Consider the following 22,607-nt stretch of genomic DNA (forward strand, 5'->3'; position numbering starts at 1 on the left):
GGGGTAGCAGTTTTGGGGCTACTGCCAGTGCAGTAAGATAGTACGACCCCCCCCCTTTCTCTCCCCAATTGTACTTGGCCAATTACCCCACTCTTTGAGCTGTCCCGGTTGCTGCTGCACCCCCTCTGCCAATCCGGGGAAGGCTGCAGACTACCACGTGCCTCCTCCGATACAGGTGGAGTCACCAGCCTCTTCTTTTCACCTGACAGTGAGGAGTTTTGCCAGGGGGATGTAGCGCGTGGGAATAGGTGCCCCGACCGACCAGAGGAGGTGCTAGTGCAGCGAACAGGACACATACCCACATCCGGCTTCCCACCCACAGACACGGCCAATTGTGTCTGTAGGGATGCCCGACCAAGCCGGAGGTAACATGGGGATTCGAACCAGTGATCCCCATGTTGGTAGGCAACAGAATAGAGCACTATGCTACCCGACACCCAATTTCTTGAAACAAATTGAATCAATTTTTTACCTGAGAGATCAGAAATCTTACAACAAGTTAAATTGCATTGATTTTAAGGTGCACTATCTACTCTCAAGCATAACTTGTTAAATTCAATCCTACAAGTATTCGACAGAACGCTCTTCAGGTAACTAAATATTCATAAATATTCATAATCCTACATAGTTCCTGAAGAGTAAATGCTTCTTGAAACAAGCTGCTGTGCATACACTTTGTGGGTAATGGTTTGACTGAGAGATGTGTGTATCTCACACACCGTCAATAGCCAAAAGCAGTGACACTGAGATTAAGAGTGTTTGAATGAAGAGCAAGATAAATATATTACTCAGGGAGGGAAGCATTACAACTGTGAGTTAGTAGTTCTACTCATTCCTGACTTTTACACTGAGAAAAAAAATGTACACTTTACATTCGACTTTAATGATCCGGAGTTCTACTCTTATGTTACTCTTATATAATGTGTGAAAATTTTACCAAAATGTATTGAAAAATTAGAACTTTAGGTTCGTTTTTACAGTGTGTGTGTGTGTGTGCATGTGTGTGTACATGTTTTCATAGAGGGTACCCCCCTCCTCCATGCAAACTCCCACAGCTCCCCCCTACCTGCTGGTGGCTGGTGCTGGTGTAGCTATTGAAAGCTGCCCTTTCTCTCAGAGCAGCACATCACTTGGCAGAAACACAGCGACTCCTCCACCTTCCAACATGGTGGGAGAGAACAAAGACCGAGCTTGTGATAACAAGCCTGGGACAGAGAGAACCGCTTCCTCTCACCCTGAATCCTTGCGCCGTGGGTATTCGTTGCTGTTACAGGCGCCTTTCCCACAAATTTCCACCAATGAGGAGGTTTGGCAGCAAACACTATGAATGTTGTTTCAGTGTACGCTAACTTGATGCACCCTAGGACCCCAACACAGAAATTTAAGGTTATTCTTGAGCACAAACTTCCTTCATCAAGACAATGAAAGTCTGTCTCTTTGTCTCATTGCTTGATAAACATACATATTATGCATGCTCAATAATCCAGTTAAGAAAATCAAAGAAGGTTGAATCAGCTCATCTGGACACAGTTTTTTGACATACGTTTCTTCACTCATCCAAGTGACCTCTTCAGTCTCAACTGACTGCGGGTGCCCCCACCCTTATAAACAATACAGTGGCATAACGACCGAAACCAATGATCAGTTTCATATACAAATATGGGCGTGACCATTAACTAGGGTGTCAATGGCCATGTATACTATTCACAGAGGATTGGGGAATAGTTGCGATCACAGCATTGTAAGATGGTGACAGATGTACTCTTAGCCCCCCCCTCGGTTCAGGGATGGTCGTTCCCTCTTCCCATAGATGGCCTCTTTGACTCCCTGTTCAAATCAGCGTTCCTTCCTATCAAGGATGTACACATCCTCATTCTTGAAAGAGTGGCCACTGGCCTGTAGATGGGTGTAGACTGCGGAGTCCTGACGTCATAACTTTCCCATGATAGTGTGTCTGGTTTAATACATCAGTGCATCTGCCTTTGTCCACCGGAAGGAGGATGATGTTATTGTGCTTACTGAGATCCGTGAGAGCTTCCCTCTCATCTCTACCGATGTTGGATGGTGGCACCTTCACATTGCTTAGGCAGGCTGAAACTTGCTGCATCTCAGTTGCTTTCAAAACCCAAAATACGCTGCGCCAGAAGTTGGTCCACCTCAAGGATTGGGTCCCCTGGCACAAACAGAGCAATATAGTGTACGCTGTTAAGTGCCAGGAGGATTGCCGTGACTTGTACATCGGGACAACTAAACAGATGCTGGCCAAGAGGATGGCACAACACAGGAGAGGTAACGCGTCAGGCCAGAACTCTACAGTCTACACCCATCTACAGGCCAGTGGCCACTCTTTCAAGGATGAGGATGTGCACATCCTTGATAGGGAGGAACGTTGGTTTGAACGGGGAGTCAAAGAGGCCATCTATGTGAAGAGGGAACGGCCATCCCTGAACCGAGTACACCTCGCCATTGAAACTCTAGTTAATGGTCACACCCATATTTGCATATGAAACTGGTCATTGGTTTCGGTCGTCATGCAACTGTATTGTTTAGAAGGGTGAGGATACCTGCAGTCAGTTTAGATTGAAGAGGTCCCTTAGATGAGTGATGAAACGTATCTGTCAATAAACATTGTATCCAGATGAACTGATTCAATCTTCTTCGATTTTCTTACCTGGATTATTAAGCGTGCATCAAGACACTTCTTTGATATTGTGAATGACCATCGGGGGTTAGGGAGAAGAATGGCGAGGCACTTCAGGAATAGGTGAGAGCATCGTCATCATCATCAGCATTTTCATCATTGTCATTATCTACACTTATTTTACTCTTTGCCTACATAATTTCCTCGCTGCATTAGGATAGAGGGGATTTAAGCATGGGCACGCGCGCGCGCGCGCACACATACACACACACACACACTCACTCTCTCTCGCTCTCTCTCTTTAGGCAGATTGCAGCTGAAAGTGTACAGCCATATATTCCTCTTGGATGTTGTTGCCAACACGGCAATAATGACATTACTTTGAAAGGGCAGTACTTGTGCAGAAAGCAGGTAGACACACAAGGAGGAAGCCCCGTCACACTCCCATCCCATGCTCGTAGTCACAGATGCACAGGTCACGTCTGTTTTCTGAAGAGGCCGAGAGTAGATGGGTAGACAAGTATATAGTCAGGCAGGCTTGCATTGTGCCAACACACTGCTACATCCACTATGCACAGTGATGTAAAAAGTATTTGTGGAAATATATATGGAAAAAAAAAGTGTAACTGATGTGTTCAACGTGACACTATGAGCATACTGACTCAGGGTGAAGTGGTTTTGAGTCTCTTCCTTCTGTGTGATGGACACAAAAAAAATCCCCATAATCTTAAGAGAAGTGAATTATTACGTTAGCCACATAACCCGTAGCTCCGGATGGAATGCTGGTGACTACTGGGGTTGAAGAACGACAGCCAATGAACATAAAAAAAGGCACTTGAGGTGAAATGACTTGGAAAGTATGGGATGCCACAGAGGACTGACAAGAAAACTCTGTTCCCCTGGTTTCGTAATGTGAAAAAAGTGACTAGACCGATGGGGGAAAAACATACAAAAACTGAATAATAAACATGTTGCAGTCATTTGTTTAATTTTAACCAGAGCATGTTAGAGAGGTGATATAGCTGTATTTAAAAATACATATGTACGGCCAAATCACAGTCTGAGTTCCCCAACATTATCACAGATACGATTAAAACCTGATAACATAACGATTGTAATAATTAAAATATATATATATGTATTCACAGTGTGACTACAGTTTATCCAGAGGGTCATTATCCCCAAATTTAATTTGACTAGAATAAACAACACAAAGTTTAGGGGTTCGGATAAATTAGCCCAGTGTCCATGTTGTCATTGATCAGATACGTATTGTTGATAATCCGATATTGTTTCCACACTGCCATTGTTTAATTTATTATTTGTGTGTGTGTGATTTACTTGACACAAAAGTATATAATCCATATAATCTGACTTTAGAGTTCGTCCATGACGCAATGATGGAAATTTGCATGGAGGCCTTTCCATTTGTTAACGGTGCGGTGGGCGTTGCCTGGTGGAGCGGGTTTTGATAGAGGCGACTGGACACTATCATTTCAGACACGCGCACTGTACTACGTGTTCAACACTTATCTGAACAGGTAAACTACAGCAAACGGGGTTGTTTTGGGTTTTTTTTTACCCCCCCCAAAGGAAACTAACACATTTACTTTTGCGAGCTTGCTCCCAGTGCGCGCAATGGCTGAAAAAATCGACATGGAAGAGGGGACGGTATCCAACGGTGAAGCGCATTTTGGACCGGTGGCCGACGGGCACAAAAACAGCAGCGAGTCGCCGAGCCGGCGAATAAAGAGGATAGTCATGGCCAACCTACTGGTGATCCTCACCGTGGCCGGGGTAATCGTCGGGGTTTTTATCGGACTCGGGGTGCGCAACGTGGATCTCAGCAAGGCCCAGATCATCTATATCGGTTTCCCTGGAGAGATACTTATCCGACTGCTGAAGATGATAATCATCCCCCTGGTCGTGTGCAGTCTGGTCTCCGGCGCGGCCAGCATCGACCCCAAGGCGCTCGGTAAACTGGGAGGCTGGGCCATGCTATTCTTCTTGGTCACTACTTTGATAGCCTCGGCCATCGGAGTGGTGATGGCTTTCATCATCAGCCCGGGCTCGGTAACCGGCTCCAAACCCAAAGTGACAAACTTTGACGATGTAGTCCCTCAGGCGAAAGACGTAATCGACTCCTTCTTGGATCTGATCAGGTGAGTGTGACGCCTAATCTCACACATTGGGTTTTGGGCATCACTTCAATGTTTAGAGGGGAACCAGGTGGCTATGTTCAGAGCAGAGCTGACACACGTGGCACAACCGGTCAAACAAGTTAATGTCAATGGGGATGACCCACGTGGGTTCTTAAAACTATGCATAGACGTCTTGTTGCGTGTGATCATCACCACGCTTGACCATTTTAAGAGACGTAGTAACATTTAACCCAAGTTGCCGGGTTCATTGGACGATCGGTTGCCGCGTGCTTATCTTGGCCAACAGAAAAGTTGTTCTTCTTTTTGAGCCCACCCTCCCTCTCTGTCATATACATATCCATTAATCCGAAGCGTCAAGTACACGATGAAGAAAATTGCCGACAAAGAAATGGTTGTCGAACATTTAGCTATCATTAATTCCCAGCGAGCGCGTGCCGGTCAGCGGTGCTGTAAACCACGGGGTTAGTTGCATCAGCTACGCGCGTTAAGCCACAGCCTACAATCTCCCGTGTCACGGATCGAAAGACGATTGGTCTGCTGAGAAATGGCGAAAACCATGACGTATCAACGGGACGGGAAACGGTTCTATTTATTGTCTTCGTCAGCCCACGATCGCTGCGGTGTGTCGAGTATGTGAGACGAAATATTCTGTTTCGTGAAACCGGACAGAGTGGAGAACCCGGATCTAACGTTTGTCTTGCACGTGTGGTCTGAAGGTTTTTGTTTTTTCCAGGAAATTTCGCGTGGCCCGGGCTCTATTTTAGCTTCGCCCGGGGACGGGTTCATCAGCATAAGGGGAAATAAAAAAGTTTGTCACAAGACCATTTCATTTGTAATATGAGCTGCACGCAAGATGTCACCATGATAACAAGTTTCCAGCCCAGTTATTTAATCCACAATAATTAATTTGCCACAATAATGAATTTCCTCAACCCACATTAATCTGGAACAAAGGCAGACACGTGTTCAGTGTTGCATGTTGTTATTTTCATTATTGTTTTGAACCCATTTAACCACAACAGATTACAAAGCAAGCAAACAAGTTTATTGATATAGCACATTTCGTACACAGGGCAATTCAGTGTGCTTTACACAAATAAAAACAGAAAACATCCATCCATTATCTGAACCGCTTATCCTGCTGTCAGGGTCGCGGGGATGCTGGAGCCTATTCCAGCAGTCACTGGGCAGCAGGCGGGGAGACACCCTGGATATGAAATTTGATTAAAAGAGAATAAATGAAAACAAATAGGAACAATCATATATGAACTGTAATTAAAAGAGTACAAAGTACAAAATAAAAATAGAATAAATACATAGTCACTTTCCTGCCAGGAGTGACTAGTGATCTACTTCCAGAATTATAGTGCACTTGGAATGAAAAGGACACAAAGGGCACAGTGCAACATAATAAGGTGCTATACTCAAGTATGCAGTAGTACTGATGGATTAAAAAGGAGTAGTTTATTCAAGTGTGCTATTAGTATACTTATTTTAAAGTACTTATCAGAGAAGTATTGAAATAGCACGCTTACAAGTATACTACTAGTACATTGATACTTGGGAAATATACTTGAACTTTACTTTAGTTTTCTTAATAGAGTTAACTTCAACTATGCTTTTTTTGTAAGGGCTTTGTTGCTGCATATTTTGGGTCACAAGTATTCCCGGTTCAGAATTTCCTCTCATTTAACATGATCTTACTCACAGTTTCCACTAAAATATAAATCAGTTAACGGCCTCCTGTTGTCTCGCATGCATCCCCTTCACCTTAATCAGTAACCGGTCTAGAAAAGATAGGCTTGTCAGAAGACTTTGAGACATATTGAGTGTAAAGAGTTTCTGATTTACTCTGCAAAAACCACAGACTGTTTGCTGTTTTGAAACGGCGGGTCTACAACTTGACTTGAGGAGTTCCAGGGTATACAGAACAACATAGAATAAATCAACTAGACGTAATTCTGCTCTGCTTGCCTTCTTTGAGTCATTTGAAATTCACAGTATTTTTCATTAAATGTACAATTTTAAAGTAGCCTAAACATTTTTCGACATTGTCCGCTCCTAAGCCGTGAACTCAACCCCTCCTTTGTACATTAAGAGTAATACACTCCTTAGGGTATGAAAGGATTAGACGTGCTGGGGTAATGGGGCATAAAGTGTCCAAATGCAGATTAATGCAGATGAACATTCTTACCCATTTCTATCGGTAGCAGTTATATAATATCTAGAAATTGGACTACAATGTAGGAAACTTTTCATGGGATGTCGAGCTTCTACATTAATGTCTAATACTTGGAATTAAAAAAAACTTTGTTACAACGATGTTTGTCAAAGATGACATTGAATTCTAAGTTTAGTCTATGTTGGGAATGCCAGGCCTTGCTTTGGCTAGTTAAGTTTGTTGTTTGGGTTCTCACAATCTTATTGCCTTTGGCCATGTGCATGTGGTTTGCTGCTCTGAAGCCAGTGTGCAAAGTAATATTGTTCCTAAGGACACGTGTCTCCACCTCCCCCCACCCCAGCTGCAAATACGAACACATGGACACATACACACACATAGACAGACATGCACTCACACAGACACACAGCCACATATACACCCTCTTAATGTGGGAAGTGTGTGTTGCCCGTGTGTCCCATTAGAGCAAGCCTTCTCAGTTAGTGTCCCGGTCAGTTTTGAAAACAAAGACTGTGAGGCTCATAGATAGAGATGCTGTTCATCAAAGCAGAAAGCTCACTTGATCAGCATGAATAGACACACACGCTCTCCTCATTGTCTGTCTAGCCCCTACCAAACACTGACGGAAACACCATAAAAGCAGAAATGGGGGGGCAGTCCATCTAATGAAGTTTGCATACAATGAGTTGTATGCAAATGACACATTTAAAAGTAAAAGAAACAAATAGGCACATGCCTTAACACGTGGCACATTTTTGCCAGCGTTTTTGTGACGTGGCTATGGGATATGAACGGCTGTGAAGGGAAAAAAAAATTAACCAAATTTAATCATCCTTTTGGAGCCTTTCACACGTCCTTGTTTCAATTTCTTATCATCCACCTTCTGCCAATAGTTTGCTTTCCCACTTCCATCTGTTCTGTTGACATTCGCTGGTGCCAATGAGCAGTTTTAGCAAGCATCATCTGTGTGTTTATTGCCCAAGTGTTGAGCTAATACTCCATGAAGTTTTACCAGTGAAGTCCAAAGGTGAATGCTTAAAGCTGGAGTGCGGTACTTGTATAAATAAATGAATTTCCAGGACATTCAAGCCCGTGTCAAATGAGTGGTGTCTGTGGCGATATTCCCACGCTGCATTCCCATGCTGGAGCACCGGATGTGATGCGTAGTGACGCGTTTCATGTGACGAAAGATTGGCATGACTTCAGGGATTTTTGCCAAAAAGCTGTTGGGCTTGGAGGCTATGGCATAGAAAAAAACTTATGAAGCGTTCAAGAAAAATTTCTGATGCTCCAGAGAAAAAAGAAATGGCATTCATAGGAAGGATTAAAGTTAAAAAAAAAGTGATCGACGGCGAGGACAAACACTGATATCCACTGTAGATTTTCCTCGCTGGAGACCGCTGAAAGAAGAGAAGTAATTACTCTCACTGCCATAGGGGGGGAGACAGAACTTCTGTATGCAGGTTTGGCGAGACATTTTATAATTGGCCGATGTCAAAAAGTGGCTAACGCCACAATTAGGTTATACATTTTGTAAGTTGCCGGTACCGGTGAGAGTCTGTCCCCTAACACTGGCTGTTAATGCCATGACACACTGAGCCGTAAAAAACAACAAAAATCATTGATGGAATTCATGGAAATACAGACAGGTGTTTTTAACCTAGTCCTGTGTTTCTGATTCATTAATTGCATCCTACCGCTCGGCCTGCGTTGCACCCTACCCCAATGTTCATCCCCGCGTGTGGTGGGTCCACGGGGTGGTGGCTCCATAGGCCAAGGCCCGGCCACCAGACACTCGTCAGCAAGCTCTCCTCCCAAGTCTGGCTCCAGGAGACGGCCCTGGTTTCCCTTTTCCGGGCAAGGTGCTGTAACTCTGTTGGTTGTAACAACGGTTTTTTTATTCCAAGGTTGTCCCTTGTCTCTGATTCTGTTTGTGAAATTCATGGACAGGATCTCAAGGCGTAGCCAAGGTGAGGAGTGTGTCCATTTTGAGAACCTCAGAATTGCATCTCTTGCTTTTTGCAGATGATATGGTTTTGTTGGCTTCATCAGAACGCGGCCTCTGGCGCGCACTGGGGTGGCTTGCAGCTGAGTGTGAAATGTCGGGATGAGAGTCCGCACCTCCAAGTCTGAGGCCATGGTTCTCTACCAGAAAATGGTGGATTGCTCCCTCCGGGTTGGGGATGAGTTGTTGCCTCAAGTGAAGGGAGTTCAAGTGTCTCGGGGTTTTGTTCACGAGTGAGGGTAGGATGGAGCGGGAGATTGACAGGTGGATTGGTGCAGCATCAGCAGTAATACGGACATTGTACTGGACCATTGTGGTGAAGAGGGAGCTGAGCCAGAAGACAAAGCTCTCAATTTACCAGTCGATCTTCGTTCCAATCCTCACCTATGGTCATGAGCTTTGGGTAGTGACCGAAAGGGGGAGATTGCGGATACAAGCGGCTGAAATTAGTTTTCTCTGTAGGGTGTCTGGGCTCAGCCTTAGAGGTAGGGTGAGGAGCTCGGACATCCGGAAGGAGCTTGGAGTAGAGCCGCTGCTCCTTCGCATCGAAAGGAGCCAGTTGAGATGGTTCGGTCATCTGATTAGGATGCCCCCTGGGCGCCTTCCTTTGGCGGTTTATCGGGCACAGCCAACTGGGAGGAGACCCCAGGGTAGACCCAGAACTCGCTGGAGGGACTACATGTCCAATCTGGCCTGGGAACGTCTTGGGATCCCCCAGGAGGAGCTGGAGGGCATTGCTGGGGAGAGGTACATCTGGAGTGCCCTACTTAGCTTGCTGCTACTGCGACCCGACCCCGGAAAAGCGGCTGAAGATGAGATGAAATGATAATTGCATCCTCACCCAAACAGTTTTGGGTTTATCCATCATTTCTTCCTGAGGACCTTACGCACAAGAATTACATTGGGAATTAGAAATAGTACATCAGTTTGGTAAAATGCTACATTTGTCATGCATTGCTATTCTATTTTTTGGAGTTTTTCCCTGAACATATAAGACCCTAAGCCAAGAAGCTGGCTGCTGGTTATCAAGACGATTGTATTGGCTGCCCTGCTGAATACCTACATACATAGTGTCTAGGTCAATTTCGAGTGACCTATAGTGAAATGTATTTCCTCCAGTGAGAGAAATTGTATTGAGAGAGGAAGCTGAGTCTGCTGTACTGGCTGATTTAAGCAGTCACATAAGGTGTGTCCATGAATGTTTTGCCAACAAGGGATGTTTTCTTAATTGCCTGGAATGTAAACTAGCACTAATGGAGAGAGAGAGGTAAAGTACAAGGTGTGTTACATCACTCAAGCCTTTCCCAATCTCTTGGCAAGCCTTCTGCTAAAGACAAAACTTGTTCCTAGACCTGGTGGGACTTGTGTAATAGAGGTTGTACAAAGACGCCCATAAAGCATGCGAGCAATGTGAAATGAATGCCCACATTTTATTTAGAGGATATAAACAGAACACTGCTTCCACCTTCATGACAAGCGTGTGTGTGTGCGCCGCCGTGCACGCTGGTTACAAATTGGACTAAATCAGCCAGTAGGACAGGGTTACGATCCTTAAAAAGAAACAGGAAAATTCAAACACATTATGCAGTTCTTCCTCGGCCTACAAAGCTTGAATGCCTTTTCTGTTCGGGAGGCAAATGCACATAAGGGAGAGATATGTAGACGGAAATGAATGAATGGGGGGAACATGCTGAAGTTGATCCCTTATTACTCCAAATCCATTATGGAAGGTAAACCGAGTTCACAGAGTTCTTGGGCGATTTAATGTGAAGCTGGACCCATGAACCATCGTATCAGTGTGTGTGTGTGTGTGTGCACACTTGTGGCCACAAGGACATACTTGTGTGTGCTGTTTGGTGTACAGTAGTTGGTGACAGTCTTGTAAATGAAGGGACCATGAGATGTGGCAGCTCTTTAAGGATGACAGGACTGGGGGCAGTGAGACTAAGACGGGATTAATGAAATTCGCTCAACAATTTTCACATGACAAACCTCGTGGCCTGGTCCTCGTGAACCACCGCGGAGGCACAGAGGGTATAGCTGATGTCTGATGAGTACCCCCAGTCATAAATTAGATTAAAGTATTGGGGGTCTTTACACCAAAAAGAGAGAGGTTTTTTTTGGTATGTTGTTGAGCTGCATTCTTCCAACATGTCTAAACAATCTCCAACATAGTCAAACCCATTTATGGGGTTAAAAAAAGACACTGTCACCACAGATCAAATTAGCTGTTTCTCAACTTTTTGGCAGTTTTTCAGCTGTGTGTTCATGCAAGTGATGAAAGTTACTCTTTTGTCATTTTATAGAAATAAGAATAACAGAACATCGCTGTGGCATATCCACTTGAAATTGTGTTCCTCAGAGACCAAATGTTTAGATTTCCACAATTCTGTCTCACCCTTATCTTTTTCATTTGGGCTCTCCACTTGGGTTAAGTATAGAGATTTAATGTGTGCTGTCTTTTCTACCCCCAGAAACATTTTCCCCTCCAACCTTGTGTCTGCTGCCTTCCAGTCGGTCAGTAGCTGTTCTCTTTTCTACAGTATTATATAATAACTGTTGGTATTATTATTGGTGATTACGTTGCATGCGTTTGTTTGGGGGGTTTTTTCCACATGTTTTTAAATTGACTAAGCAACTTTACTAAACACTGTCCCTCTGTCCTTAACAGTACGCCACCAGCTACAAGTTAGTTACCAGAAATAAAACCGATGTAGAGCTCGTCCCTGAGAAGGTAAGCAGGGTGGAGACCAAAGACAAACAACACAGTGGCACTTGCACAACAGTTGTATCCAATCCTGTCTTGCTCTTCTCAAGATTTTCACTTTGCTGTTTTTGAATTGATGGGTTTTGCACATCTGAGACTTTATTTGATGGCATGTGTCTAAATGTCTTCAGGTGCCTATTGGTACAGACCAGGATGGCATGAATATTCTAGGTCTGGTGGTGTTTGCCATTGTGTTTGGTGTGGCTTTGAGGAAGCTGGGAGAGGAAGGAGAGATACTCATAAAGTTCTTCAACTCTTTCAATGAAGCCACCATGGTCCTGGTCTCCTGGATTATGTGGTAAGTTTCTCCTACATACTGCCATCCTCTGTTATGAGTAGCTAGCTCAGGGGTGGGCAACTTGATCCAGAAAGGGCTGGTGTGGGTGCAGGTCTTTGTTCCAACCAAGCAGTTACACACCTGATTTTATTAGTCAACCAATAGTCTTTGCTAAGGACCTTGATCTGTAGACTCAGTTGTGTAACTGCTTGGTTGGAACAAAGACCTGCACCCACACCAGCCCTTTCTGGATCGTGTTGCCCATCCCTGATCTAGAGTAAGGAGGTAGAATTGTATGTAATGACAAATGCTGTGACATGTGTTTGATACTTCATCTTGAGTCTAGACGTTAAATCCTTTTGTGTGAAATTCCTTAGCGTTGAATTGGAGTGACTGTTGAATTCTGTCCTGACAGCATTGGTTATGTATTGCAATCTCACCTCCCCCCTCTTTATTTGTTCTTCCTCTCCATATCTGTACAGGTATGCCCCTCTGGGTATCATGTTCCTGGTGGCTGGTAAGATTGTTGAGATGGAGGACGTTGGTACACTGTTTGCCAGCCTGGGGAAATACATTGCCTGCTGTATCATTGGCCATGCCATCCATGGCCTCATAGTGTTGCCGGGCATCTACTTTATCTTCACCAGGAAGAACCCTTTTAATTTCCTGTGGGGCATATTCACCGCTCTTGCAACCGCTTTTGGAACCTGCTCCAGGTAACATGAATACACTTGTTTCTCTTTCTCTAATGCACAACACTTTGTATCTGATTATTTCAAATAAGAAGGTTTCCTCTGTCTCTTGAACAGACATGAGATTTCCACCAGTACAAAAATGTATACACATACACTAACACACCAGTTTTGAGGTCATCCCTTTCATGCCTTCACACCGCTCTCCTCATTTCATCAACTCGCAGCTCTGCTACATTGCCCCTGATGATGAAGTGCGTGGAGGAGAACAATGGCGTGTCAAAGCACATCAGCCGGTTCATCCTGCCTATTGGCGCTACGGTCAACATGGATGGAGCTGCGCTATTCCAGTGTGTGGCCGCCGTCTTTATTGCTCAGCTCAATGACATTTCTCTCAACTTCATCCAGGTTTTCACCATCCTGTAAGTCCTATACACTATCGTTCAGCACATGTCTCCGCAAACACTATTTTTACTTGCACACATGCATACTATACTATCTTTGCTGGCCAGTTGCCAAGGTGAAGACGGTATGGTGTCTTGTTTCAGCATATGCTTAGACCTGCACCACATTTCCATCATGGCTGATGTATAGACAGGTGGAGAACACTGAAATGCATACAGTATATAGTTATTGTGAATATACAGGTTCTTCAGATCTTTTTGTTTTTCATTAGTGTGCTCCATATATTATTTAACGTGGCATTGAGCAATTTCTCACCGCTTGGTCAGAAATCCCTTCCCACCCCTCTTTTCCAGTCTCTACGGTGGCTGAAGTTTAACAAAATCAAGTCCGACTTTCACTTGCGATTCAGCCCTGGTTTGGTCCATCAACTTCTTCATACCTGAGTCTCTTTTACTTCGCACATGTTTGAACCTCAGCAGTCACTCTCAGCAGTCACTGTTTTTATTTGACTCTGCCACTTTGTGTTGAAGAGGTAGCAGTAGTGTTCTGAACTTGTGAGATGTGCTTCCATCATTTTATAGGGGGAGGTATCTGGTGAGAGAAGGGGGGATTCAACCAGAGAGGGAGGTGCACTTAGCCGAATCGGCAAAACCAAACAATGAACTGAAAGTAAAAGAAAACTATAGACTGGGGCGGTGATTCTCAGTGTTATTAGTAATAATAATAATGAGGTATCTTTATTTATATAGTACTTTTCTAAAACAGTGTTACAAAGTGCTTTCCAAGAAATACAACCAAACAAGGTAAGAGTAAGATCAAATAGGTAATAGAAAAAATAAATAAAAAAATAACATTTGTAAAAGCTTTCACAGAAAGAAAAGTTTTAAGACGAGATTTAAAAGAAGCTAGAGACTTGGTTTGTCTTAGCTCAACAGGAAGAGAGTTCCATAGTGTGGGGGCTCTTAACAGCAAAAGCCCGATCACCCTGCTGGAATAACCAGCAGGGTTCCATCTGCAGATCTTAATGGTCAAGAGGGCATATACCAGGTCAATAAATCAGAAGTGTATGTAGAAGCAAGACCATTTAAAGGCTTATAAGTGAGCAATAACATTTTAAAATCAATTCAGTGTATGGAAGGCAAGCACAGGAGTGATATGGTCATGTCTCCTTGTCCTGGTAATGAGCCGAGCAGCAGCGTTTTGTACCAACTGCAGACGGAGCCCTTGCTGATACCAGCATAAAGTGCATTACAATAGTCAAGCCGAGAATAGATAAAAGCATATACAACATTTTGCAGATCGGCAATTGATAAAAATGATCTAATTTTGGAGATTAGCTTGAGCTGGAGAAAGCATGACTGAATAGCATGTTTGATTTGATTATCAAAATTGAGGTTAGCATCAAATATTACCTCAAGATTCCTAGCAGCCTGCTTAAGACTACCTAACAGACCACCAAGATTAGTAACAAAAGGGCTGATGGAACTTTCGGGACTGAACAGAATGACCTAGAATAGAATAGTAGTACTAGCACTCCTTCACATTACAACAAGTCATTTGATCCATGGTTAATTACAGATGTATTGCTTAATCCAGCTTTAATGTGTGCTACAGGTGGCTAATGCTGTCATTTTCCTCTTCTCTTCTGATAGAATAACAGCCACAGCATCCAGTGTGGGAGCAGCAGGTATTCCTGCAGGTGGTGTGCTGACCTTGGCTATCATCCTGGAGGCTGTAGGACTGCCCACCAATGACATATCTCTCATCCTGGCTGTAGACTGGCTTGTGTGAGTACAGAGTATTTACATTTGCTGTGGCTTTTGTGGTTATGCAACACATAATAAAATGCATAATCCAGACTCACATTTTGCTTGCATATATACACAAGTTTTGCAACCATGCAAGAGTATTCAGGTTTTCACTCAGAGGAGGGAAACTAATAGGTAAAATCAGGGCTCCAGATGGCGACTAAAATGATCGCCAAGGCTACTTTTTAATTTTGCGACTATATTTTTTCTGCTAGTCTCCGGTGTATACCATTACCCACAAACAAAATATATTCCATTACCCACAAGCAAAAATAAATAAATAAAATAATAATAATAGAAATGCCCATACGTTTTCTTTGTGTACTGAACGCTCATCTCCTCTTGCGACTGCCTGCCCTATCACATGAACTCCTCTACGGTTTCCAATACATAAACTTCTCTGCACTCCTGTCCTGCGGTAGTTGAAGCGTCAGCTGTACAGATTACAGCTAAACAGAAAGTGGTTGAACATAGTTTAATGTCACATTTATCAGGTTTCAATTTATTTATTTATTTGGATTTTTTCTCCCCAATTGTATTCGGCTAATTACCCCACTCTTCCCGAGCCGTTCCAATCTCTGCTCCAACCCCCCTGCCGATACGGGGAGGGCTGCAGACTACCACATACCTCTCCGATACACGTGGTGTCACCAGCCACTTCTTTTCACCTGACAGTGAGGAGTTTCCCCAGGGGGACGTAGTGTGTGGGAAGATCACTCTATTCCCCCCAGTTCCCCCTCCTCCCCGAATAGGTGCCCCAACCGACCAGGGGAGACGCTAGTGCAGCGACCAGGACACATACCCACATCCGGCTTCCCACCCACAAACACGGCCAATTGTGCCTGTAGGGACAACTGACCAAGCCGGAGGTAACACGGGGATTTGAACCAGCGATCCCCGTGTTGGTAGACAACGGAATAGAGCGCTAACGCTACCTGGATGGGGTTAAAAATGATCAAAGTATTAACTTTATGAACGGTGTTTAATTTAGTTTGATGGAGTTTGAATTAGATGTAGTCAACTGCATACTTTGCTAACATTAGCCAGCTGGCAAGAAAACAAAATGCACAAATAAAAAATATCAGATTTTCTTACTCCCTGCCTGTCCAAACCGAGCCTCATCTAGATCAGATGCTGACGATAGAGACCAACTCGACCAGTGAAAGTTTTCAAGTGACATTTGAGTCATCCCAGCCCAATTCAATCAGTGTGCAGCCCTTTACAGATGATGATAGCCAAGCGCAACAAATGGAGTCTTCCTCTACCGTTCCTCCAGATCCCAACCCTGCAAGATTGTTTAAATCAGCTTGGCTACAAGAGTTCACCTGATTACATTATGGCAAAGGGAAAATGTACTTCACCTTGTGTGCTCAAGTAGGACAAGAGATTAATGGTTCATTATCAGTTCAAGTCATTCTAAAAGAAAAACATTTGACCCAGAGCCCAGTGTGCTGCACTGGCTGTCTGCAAGCAAAAGAAGGTGCAGACGTGACTACACTGGCTGGCTAAGTGGCACTGACATGGCTGTGGTGAGAGATATGGACTCTGAGCCTGAATAAGCAGGAGACAAATTATTGTACATAGTTGAATAAAAAAGTGAAAAGAGTAAGACATTTGAGTACTCATGGTAATATGATTGCAGTATATTGAACTTTGCACATATTGTGCATGTAACGAATACATTGTGTAGACTATGGAAGGTAGAGCAAACAAAGGCAGACAGTACACAGGGGAAAGAAAGGTAGTGTGAGGCAGCCCTTTAACAATGTAGCATATGACATCACTATATTTTGGCTTCTGAAAATTTGATTTAGCTCCTAAATATTTTTGGTTCTCCTAGATATTTTATTTTATTTTTTTTGTTGCCTGGTGCCCTGAAAATATGTTGCTGGATAATCATGGTTGGCATTTTAAACATGAATGATCATCTTTTGTTGATGACCCATGTTTTTCGACACACTCCATGAGATCCAGTTAAACCATGAGTCATCCTCTCCGTCTTTCCATAGAGACCGTACCTGCACAGTGCTGAATGTTGAAGGCGATGCCTTTGGGGCTGGGCTCCTGCAGTTCTTCGTGGACCGCACATCCAAACCCCAGGCAGAGCTGAGCGAGGTCAAGCTAGAAGAGGATCCCACGGCAGCCGAACCTGAACACTCGCCACTGATCGGGAAAAAAGGAGTGAGCAATGACGGCCTGGCCTCAGCACGGTCTCATGAAAATGAGTCTATCATGTAAACTAGGTGCTGACATTATCCTTCAATCAATGGTACGACAACACGCCCACAGCACACACGTTTTTGACCCCGCCAATTTCAGGCCTCAAGCTGCTTTCCACCGTTGCTCCCTGAAGAGAATAGAATGGTGCAGAGAGACTGCATTCAAAGAAGATTTCGCTCTCCTCATCAAGTCATTCTTCTTGGAGGGTAGAAATAAAGGAAGGGGGTCCGTGGTGGTGTAGCGGTCTAAGCATCAGCTTTGTGTCGATGCAGTTGCCCACTGGGGACTGGGGTTCGCGCCCCGGTCTCGTCAGATCCGACTATGGCCGGACTCGACGAAGCAGCAATAATTGGCAACGCTGTCTTCGGGAGGGGGGCGGAGTCGGCTTGTGTTCGTCACATGAATGCGTCTCTGGGTGTGTCGGAAAAAGCAGTGGTTCAGCCTGGATTCGCCTTGTCACAAAAGTGGCGAGGCGTCTCCTTCGAAACTGCCGGCCGGAGAGATGCAGTTGGCGAATGCATGCAGTACGAGGGTGGGTATTTGAACTAAAATAAGGAATGATTGGCCACTAAATTGGGAGAAAAAGGGAAAAATCAGAAATAAATAAATAAAAGGAAGGTGGGAAAAATTGGCTGTGAATGGAGGCTTTTAAATTTTTTATTTTTTTAAGGGACACTACTTTTGTTTGTTTAATATCTCTTTGGAAAAAGCAGTGGTTCGGCCTGGATTCGCCTTGTTACGAAAGTGGCGAGGCATCTCCTTCGAGACTGCTGGCTGGAGAGATGCAGTTGGCGAATGCATGCGGTACGAGGGTAGGTGTTTGAACTAAAATAGGGATCGATTGGCCACTAAATTGGGAGAAAATTAGAAATTAATTTAAAAATAAATAAATAAAATAAAAGGAAGGTGGGAAAAACTGGCTGTGAATGGAGGCTTTTCAATTTTTTATTTTTTTTTCCTAAGGGACACTACTTTTGTTTGTTTAATATCTCTTTCAGGAATCATTGCCTTTCAACTTTGTTTCACTGTTTTGATTGTGTCAGCATCTTTATTTTCTAGTCCAGCGTTTCCCAACCCAGTCCTCAAGGAACCCCTATCCTGCAGATTTTCATTGTAACCCTGCATAGGTATCCCTGCTTGTACTTACTCAACCAATCATCTCACAGCGCTTAATTATGCAAGGTGAGCAACCTCTGACATAATTCATTGCTCTGATTGGTTGAATAACTACAAACAGGTACCTATTCAGGGTTGCAAGAAAAATCTGTAGGATAGGTGTTCCTTGAGGACTGGATTGGGAAACACTGTTCTAGTCTTCATTGTTTTTCAGAAGTACAGCCTCTTTGAAAGTTTGTGTCCATCTGTTAATCTGTAATGTGTCTACAATCACCCCATGCCAATGGTACCCCTGTGAAGTACAGGAACTCTCTAGTGGTGGTGGATGGTATTAGAACGGTCACTTGATTATATTTATACTGTTAAATATAGCAAATGGAGTTTAATATCAAGTCATATCGTACAGCTGAATGTGAGACTTTTTCTCAAGGACTAAAAATGTAACGCACACAAACACCAATTAGCCAAAACATTAAAACCATCTGCTTAATATTGTGTAGGTCCCCCTCGTGCCATCAAAACGGTTTGACCCTTTGAGGCATGAACTCCACAATACTTCTGAAGATGTCCTCTAGTATCTGGCACCAAGACATTAGCACAGCAGATCCTTTGAACCCTGTAAGTTGCGAAGTCGGGCCTCCACGGATTGGACTTGTTTTTTCTGCACATCCCACAGATGCTCGATCAGCTTGAGATCTGGGAAACTTAGAGGCCAAGGCAACACCTTGAACTCTTTGTCATGTTCTTAAATGATTCCTGAACAATTTTTACAGTATGGCAGGGCGCGTTATCCTGCTGAAAGAGGCCACTTCCATCAGGGAATACTGTTGCAATTAAGGGGTGTACTTGGTCTGCATTGATGTTTAGGTAGGTGGCACGTGTCCAAGTAACATCCTCATGAACTTAGTAGGAACTGATTTCCTACATTAAATGCACTTACTGTAAGTCACTTTGGATAAAAGCGTCAGCTAAATGACTGTAATGTAATGAATGCCAAGACCCAAGGTTTCCCAGCAGAGCATTGCCCAGAGCATCACTGCCTCCGCCAGTTTGCCTTCTTCCCATAGTGCATCCTGGTGCCATCTCCGCACACACAGCCGGATTCAGACATCCGAACACGCACACGACCGTCCACATGATGTAAAATATAACATCGTTCATCAGACCAGGCCACGTTCTTCCATTGCCCCATGATCCAGTTCTGATACTCACATGCCCATTGTAGGCACTTTCAACAGTGGACAGGAGTCAGCATGGGCACTTTGACCAGTCTGCCGGTTACGCAGCTCCACACACGGCAAGCTGTGATGCACTGTATGTGTTCTGACTCTTGTCTATCATAGCCAGCATTAACTTTTCAGCAGTTTGAGCTACAAGTAGCTCTTCTGTGGGATTGGACCAGACTGACTAGCCTTCGCTCCCCACGTACATCAATGAACATTGGATGCCCATGACGCTGGTTGTCCTTCCTTGGACTACTTTTAGTAGGTAATGACCACTGCATACTGGGAACACCCCACAAGATCTGCTGTTTTGGAGATGCTCTGACCCAGCTGTCTAGCCATCACAATTTGGCCTTTGTCAGAGTCGCTCAGATCCTTACGCTTGCTTGTTTTTCCTGCTTCCAACACATCAACTTCAAAAACGGATTGTTCACTTGCTACCTACTAATAATAAATTAAACTTATATAGCACTTTCTAACACTCAAAGTCACTTTACAATAAACGGTGGTGAAACAAGACAACAGATAAACATAACACAAACATACAGGGGTGGATGGGAAGGGGGGACTGTGAGGGAGAAGCGGCAGCCACACACGATTCCAGCAGTACTCTCCCACTTAAACACATACAAAAGGGCACGAAAAAAAAAACAACAGCACCGTGGATGTTGGATTTTCTGTAGGGGTTTACTCCCGTAGCCTCCCGAGGTATCCACTAGGCAGTGGCACTATTTAACCCATAGCTGGGGGCTGGTTCGTAGGCACCAGGGAATATCCACACACCGGTGGACCTGTGTACCGCACGTCTAGGGGCCAGACCTCCACCAAGTCCCTTGTAGTTAAGCCAGGGTCCAAGGTGTACCCAGTTAAAGTGTGTCGCAGCGAGGAGGCACTACACAGGGCTTGCTGTTGGAGAGGCTATGTACTGGCAGGGAGAGACTTGCGTGCTCGGCTCTCCTGTTCGCATTTCTGGTAGCCAGCGGTGAAGGTTGAGAGTGAGACATGACAGGCACAGAGCACTACACCAACACACTAGACGCTTCACAACAACCCCACTTCTTACACAAGAATATCAGACACTAATATATCCCACCCCTTGACAGTTGCCATTGTAACAAGATAATCAGTGTTATTCACTTACCTGTCAGTGGTTTTAATATTTTGGCTGATCGGTGTACAAAACTAAGCACAAGCTTTACTTCTCATCACCTCTGCCTCTTCAAAATGGACCCCAGCAGGATGCATAATCTCAGGTTTAACTTGTTCTAAAGTTTGTCCCTCAAATACCTTGCCTTCTAAAACCAAAACTCGCACAGAGCAAATGTGAAGATTGTTCAGTTGCCACACCTATTGAAGGTCACTTCCTAGGAAGCATTTGTTGTTTTTGTTTTTTTTGCCCATGGTTTTCCCAAAGCACCGCACAAAGGTTTTAAAAACCACAGTCCAACAAGAATGAAAATTTGATTTGGAAATTAGTATGCAAGTGTTCTGAATCGATCAATATTCACTATGGTGACACTACCTTTACAATTCAAAGTAAGATGGACTGTGGTCATATGTTATGGCTTTTGGGGCATAAACCCCTAGAAGACAGGTGAAAGGGTCAATGGGTCATCATCATTAATATTATTATTAATTATTGTTAAGATAGATATTTATGTTAAGCAATGATGGTCACATACCTGAAATGTGTTATTTGTTCCTGGACCTCCCATATATAATTTTTCTTGCCCCAACATTTTTATTCTTTTGTATGTTTTATATTTATTTCTGTGATTGAATAACACAAAGCCAGATTTTAGCCACAGGTCTGAGTGCATTCAGATATGTCTGTACTCAGATATTTCAGTCATCATTCCATAAGAGTCTCTGTCCTCTTACTGTGTATATTGGTCTGGAGAAGGGGTGTGTGTTCATGCTGATGTTAAGAAAAAAACCAACTGTGTACGTACATGCATTGGAGAGAATTGTCTTATCGTGGTAACACTCTGAATGTGATGAGGGTTGAAAAAATAAAGTGCTTTTTTTTTTTACTTGGTGTGCTCCCTGAATGTCTGATAAAGAATATCCTCCACTGGCTGTGCAGATCTGAATAGTTTCATTGGTGGCAAAGAGGTTGTGGATGATGAAGAGGATATACATTAAAAATAAGGAGCAACTGATGTTCTATTGAAGCAGTCAATAGCTTTATACTCTTGCTGCATCTAGTTAGCTACACATGCTAGCTACATGCTAGCTAACTGTGTAAGCCTTCATCTCCCATATTATACCATGCTAGCTAACTGTGTAACCCTTCATCTCCCATATTATACCTGTGAATAATCACACAGCAGTAACAATACTACAGGAGACCATCATATGCTGTACCCACAGATGTTGCAGTGGTGTTTTATGTGTAATGTTTCTCTTGAGTACTACATTTTTATACAATCCATTGAATTCAGATGTCACTATTTTCACTTAGCAAAAGGCACTTGCCCAGTCGTTGAACACAAAACATACACAGGACATGTACATTATCAGGCAACAGATTCTTTTGATCAATTTAATTAGATATTAAACTTCATGAAACCAATATGAAGGTTTGTCATTTTTGTTTTCTGTAAAATAGTGGCCTAATTGACAAATTACTCAACCTTTTAACAAGACTGACATGTATTTGATACCATGTTATTTTAACAATCAGAGTTGATATGAACCAAACGGCAAGGTAACATTCATACATAGATTGTGCAAATCTGAAATTAGAAAGTGAACCAGTGCAAAACATCAGACAGCCATAAAACATCTTTAAATTAAATCCACTCACTGAACATACTTTTTGTATTGTACCTCAGATATTGCTAAAGATAAAAGATTACAGCTTTTGATGAGATACAGCATCACTGTAGATCTTTTATAGTCTGTTATTTATCTTAACAGTGAACTGTCCTAATATTTACACTACATTACACAGCTTGTCCCACACAAAATAAAGTTGACTTTGCAGTCCTGTTTGGATCACATTTTGTCTAAAGCATCCGTGTCTGTAACAGGGGAATCCTTACCATTAGAAGGGAGAAAAACAAGGCAATGAATGTCACAAAATAAAGAGATGAATGCAATCAGGTAA

General features: G+C 43.5%; 1 protein-coding gene across 1 annotated transcript; it reads left to right on the top strand.

Annotated features, from left to right (window-relative positions):
• The first annotated feature begins 3,950 nt into the window (after positions 1-3,950).
• slc1a5 (solute carrier family 1 member 5) lies at positions 3,951-22,604 on the top strand. Its single transcript, XM_056284151.1, has 8 exons — positions 3,951-4,803; positions 11,462-11,504; positions 11,659-11,721; positions 11,886-12,052; positions 12,514-12,747; positions 12,951-13,145; positions 14,781-14,915; positions 16,946-22,604. The coding sequence occupies exons 1-8, from the start codon at positions 4,280-4,282 to the stop codon at positions 17,172-17,174; spliced, it is 1,590 nt and encodes a 529-aa protein (XP_056140126.1). The 5' UTR covers positions 3,951-4,279; the 3' UTR covers positions 17,175-22,604.
• The last annotated feature ends 3 nt before the right edge of the window (positions 22,605-22,607 follow it).

The sequence above is a fragment of the Lampris incognitus genome, chromosome 7 (assembly GCF_029633865.1).
Source record: "Lampris incognitus isolate fLamInc1 chromosome 7, fLamInc1.hap2, whole genome shotgun sequence".
NCBI classification, from domain to species: domain Eukaryota; kingdom Metazoa; phylum Chordata; class Actinopteri; order Lampriformes; family Lampridae; genus Lampris; species Lampris incognitus.

What these genes read in the sequence shown, in the direction of transcription:
- slc1a5 (XM_056284151.1), top strand. Translation starts at nt 4,280, where the DNA reads ATGGCTGAAAAAATCGACATGGAAGAGGGGACGGTATCCAACGGTGAA. An exon ending in TCCTTCTTGGATCTGATCAG is followed by an intron (nt 4,804 to 11,461) that starts GTGAGTGTGACG and finishes TTCTACCCCCAG; the next exon opens with AAACATTTTCCCCTCCAACC. An exon ending in GCTTTTGGAACCTGCTCCAG is followed by an intron (nt 12,748 to 12,950) that starts GTAACATGAATA and finishes ATCAACTCGCAG; the next exon opens with CTCTGCTACATTGCCCCTGA.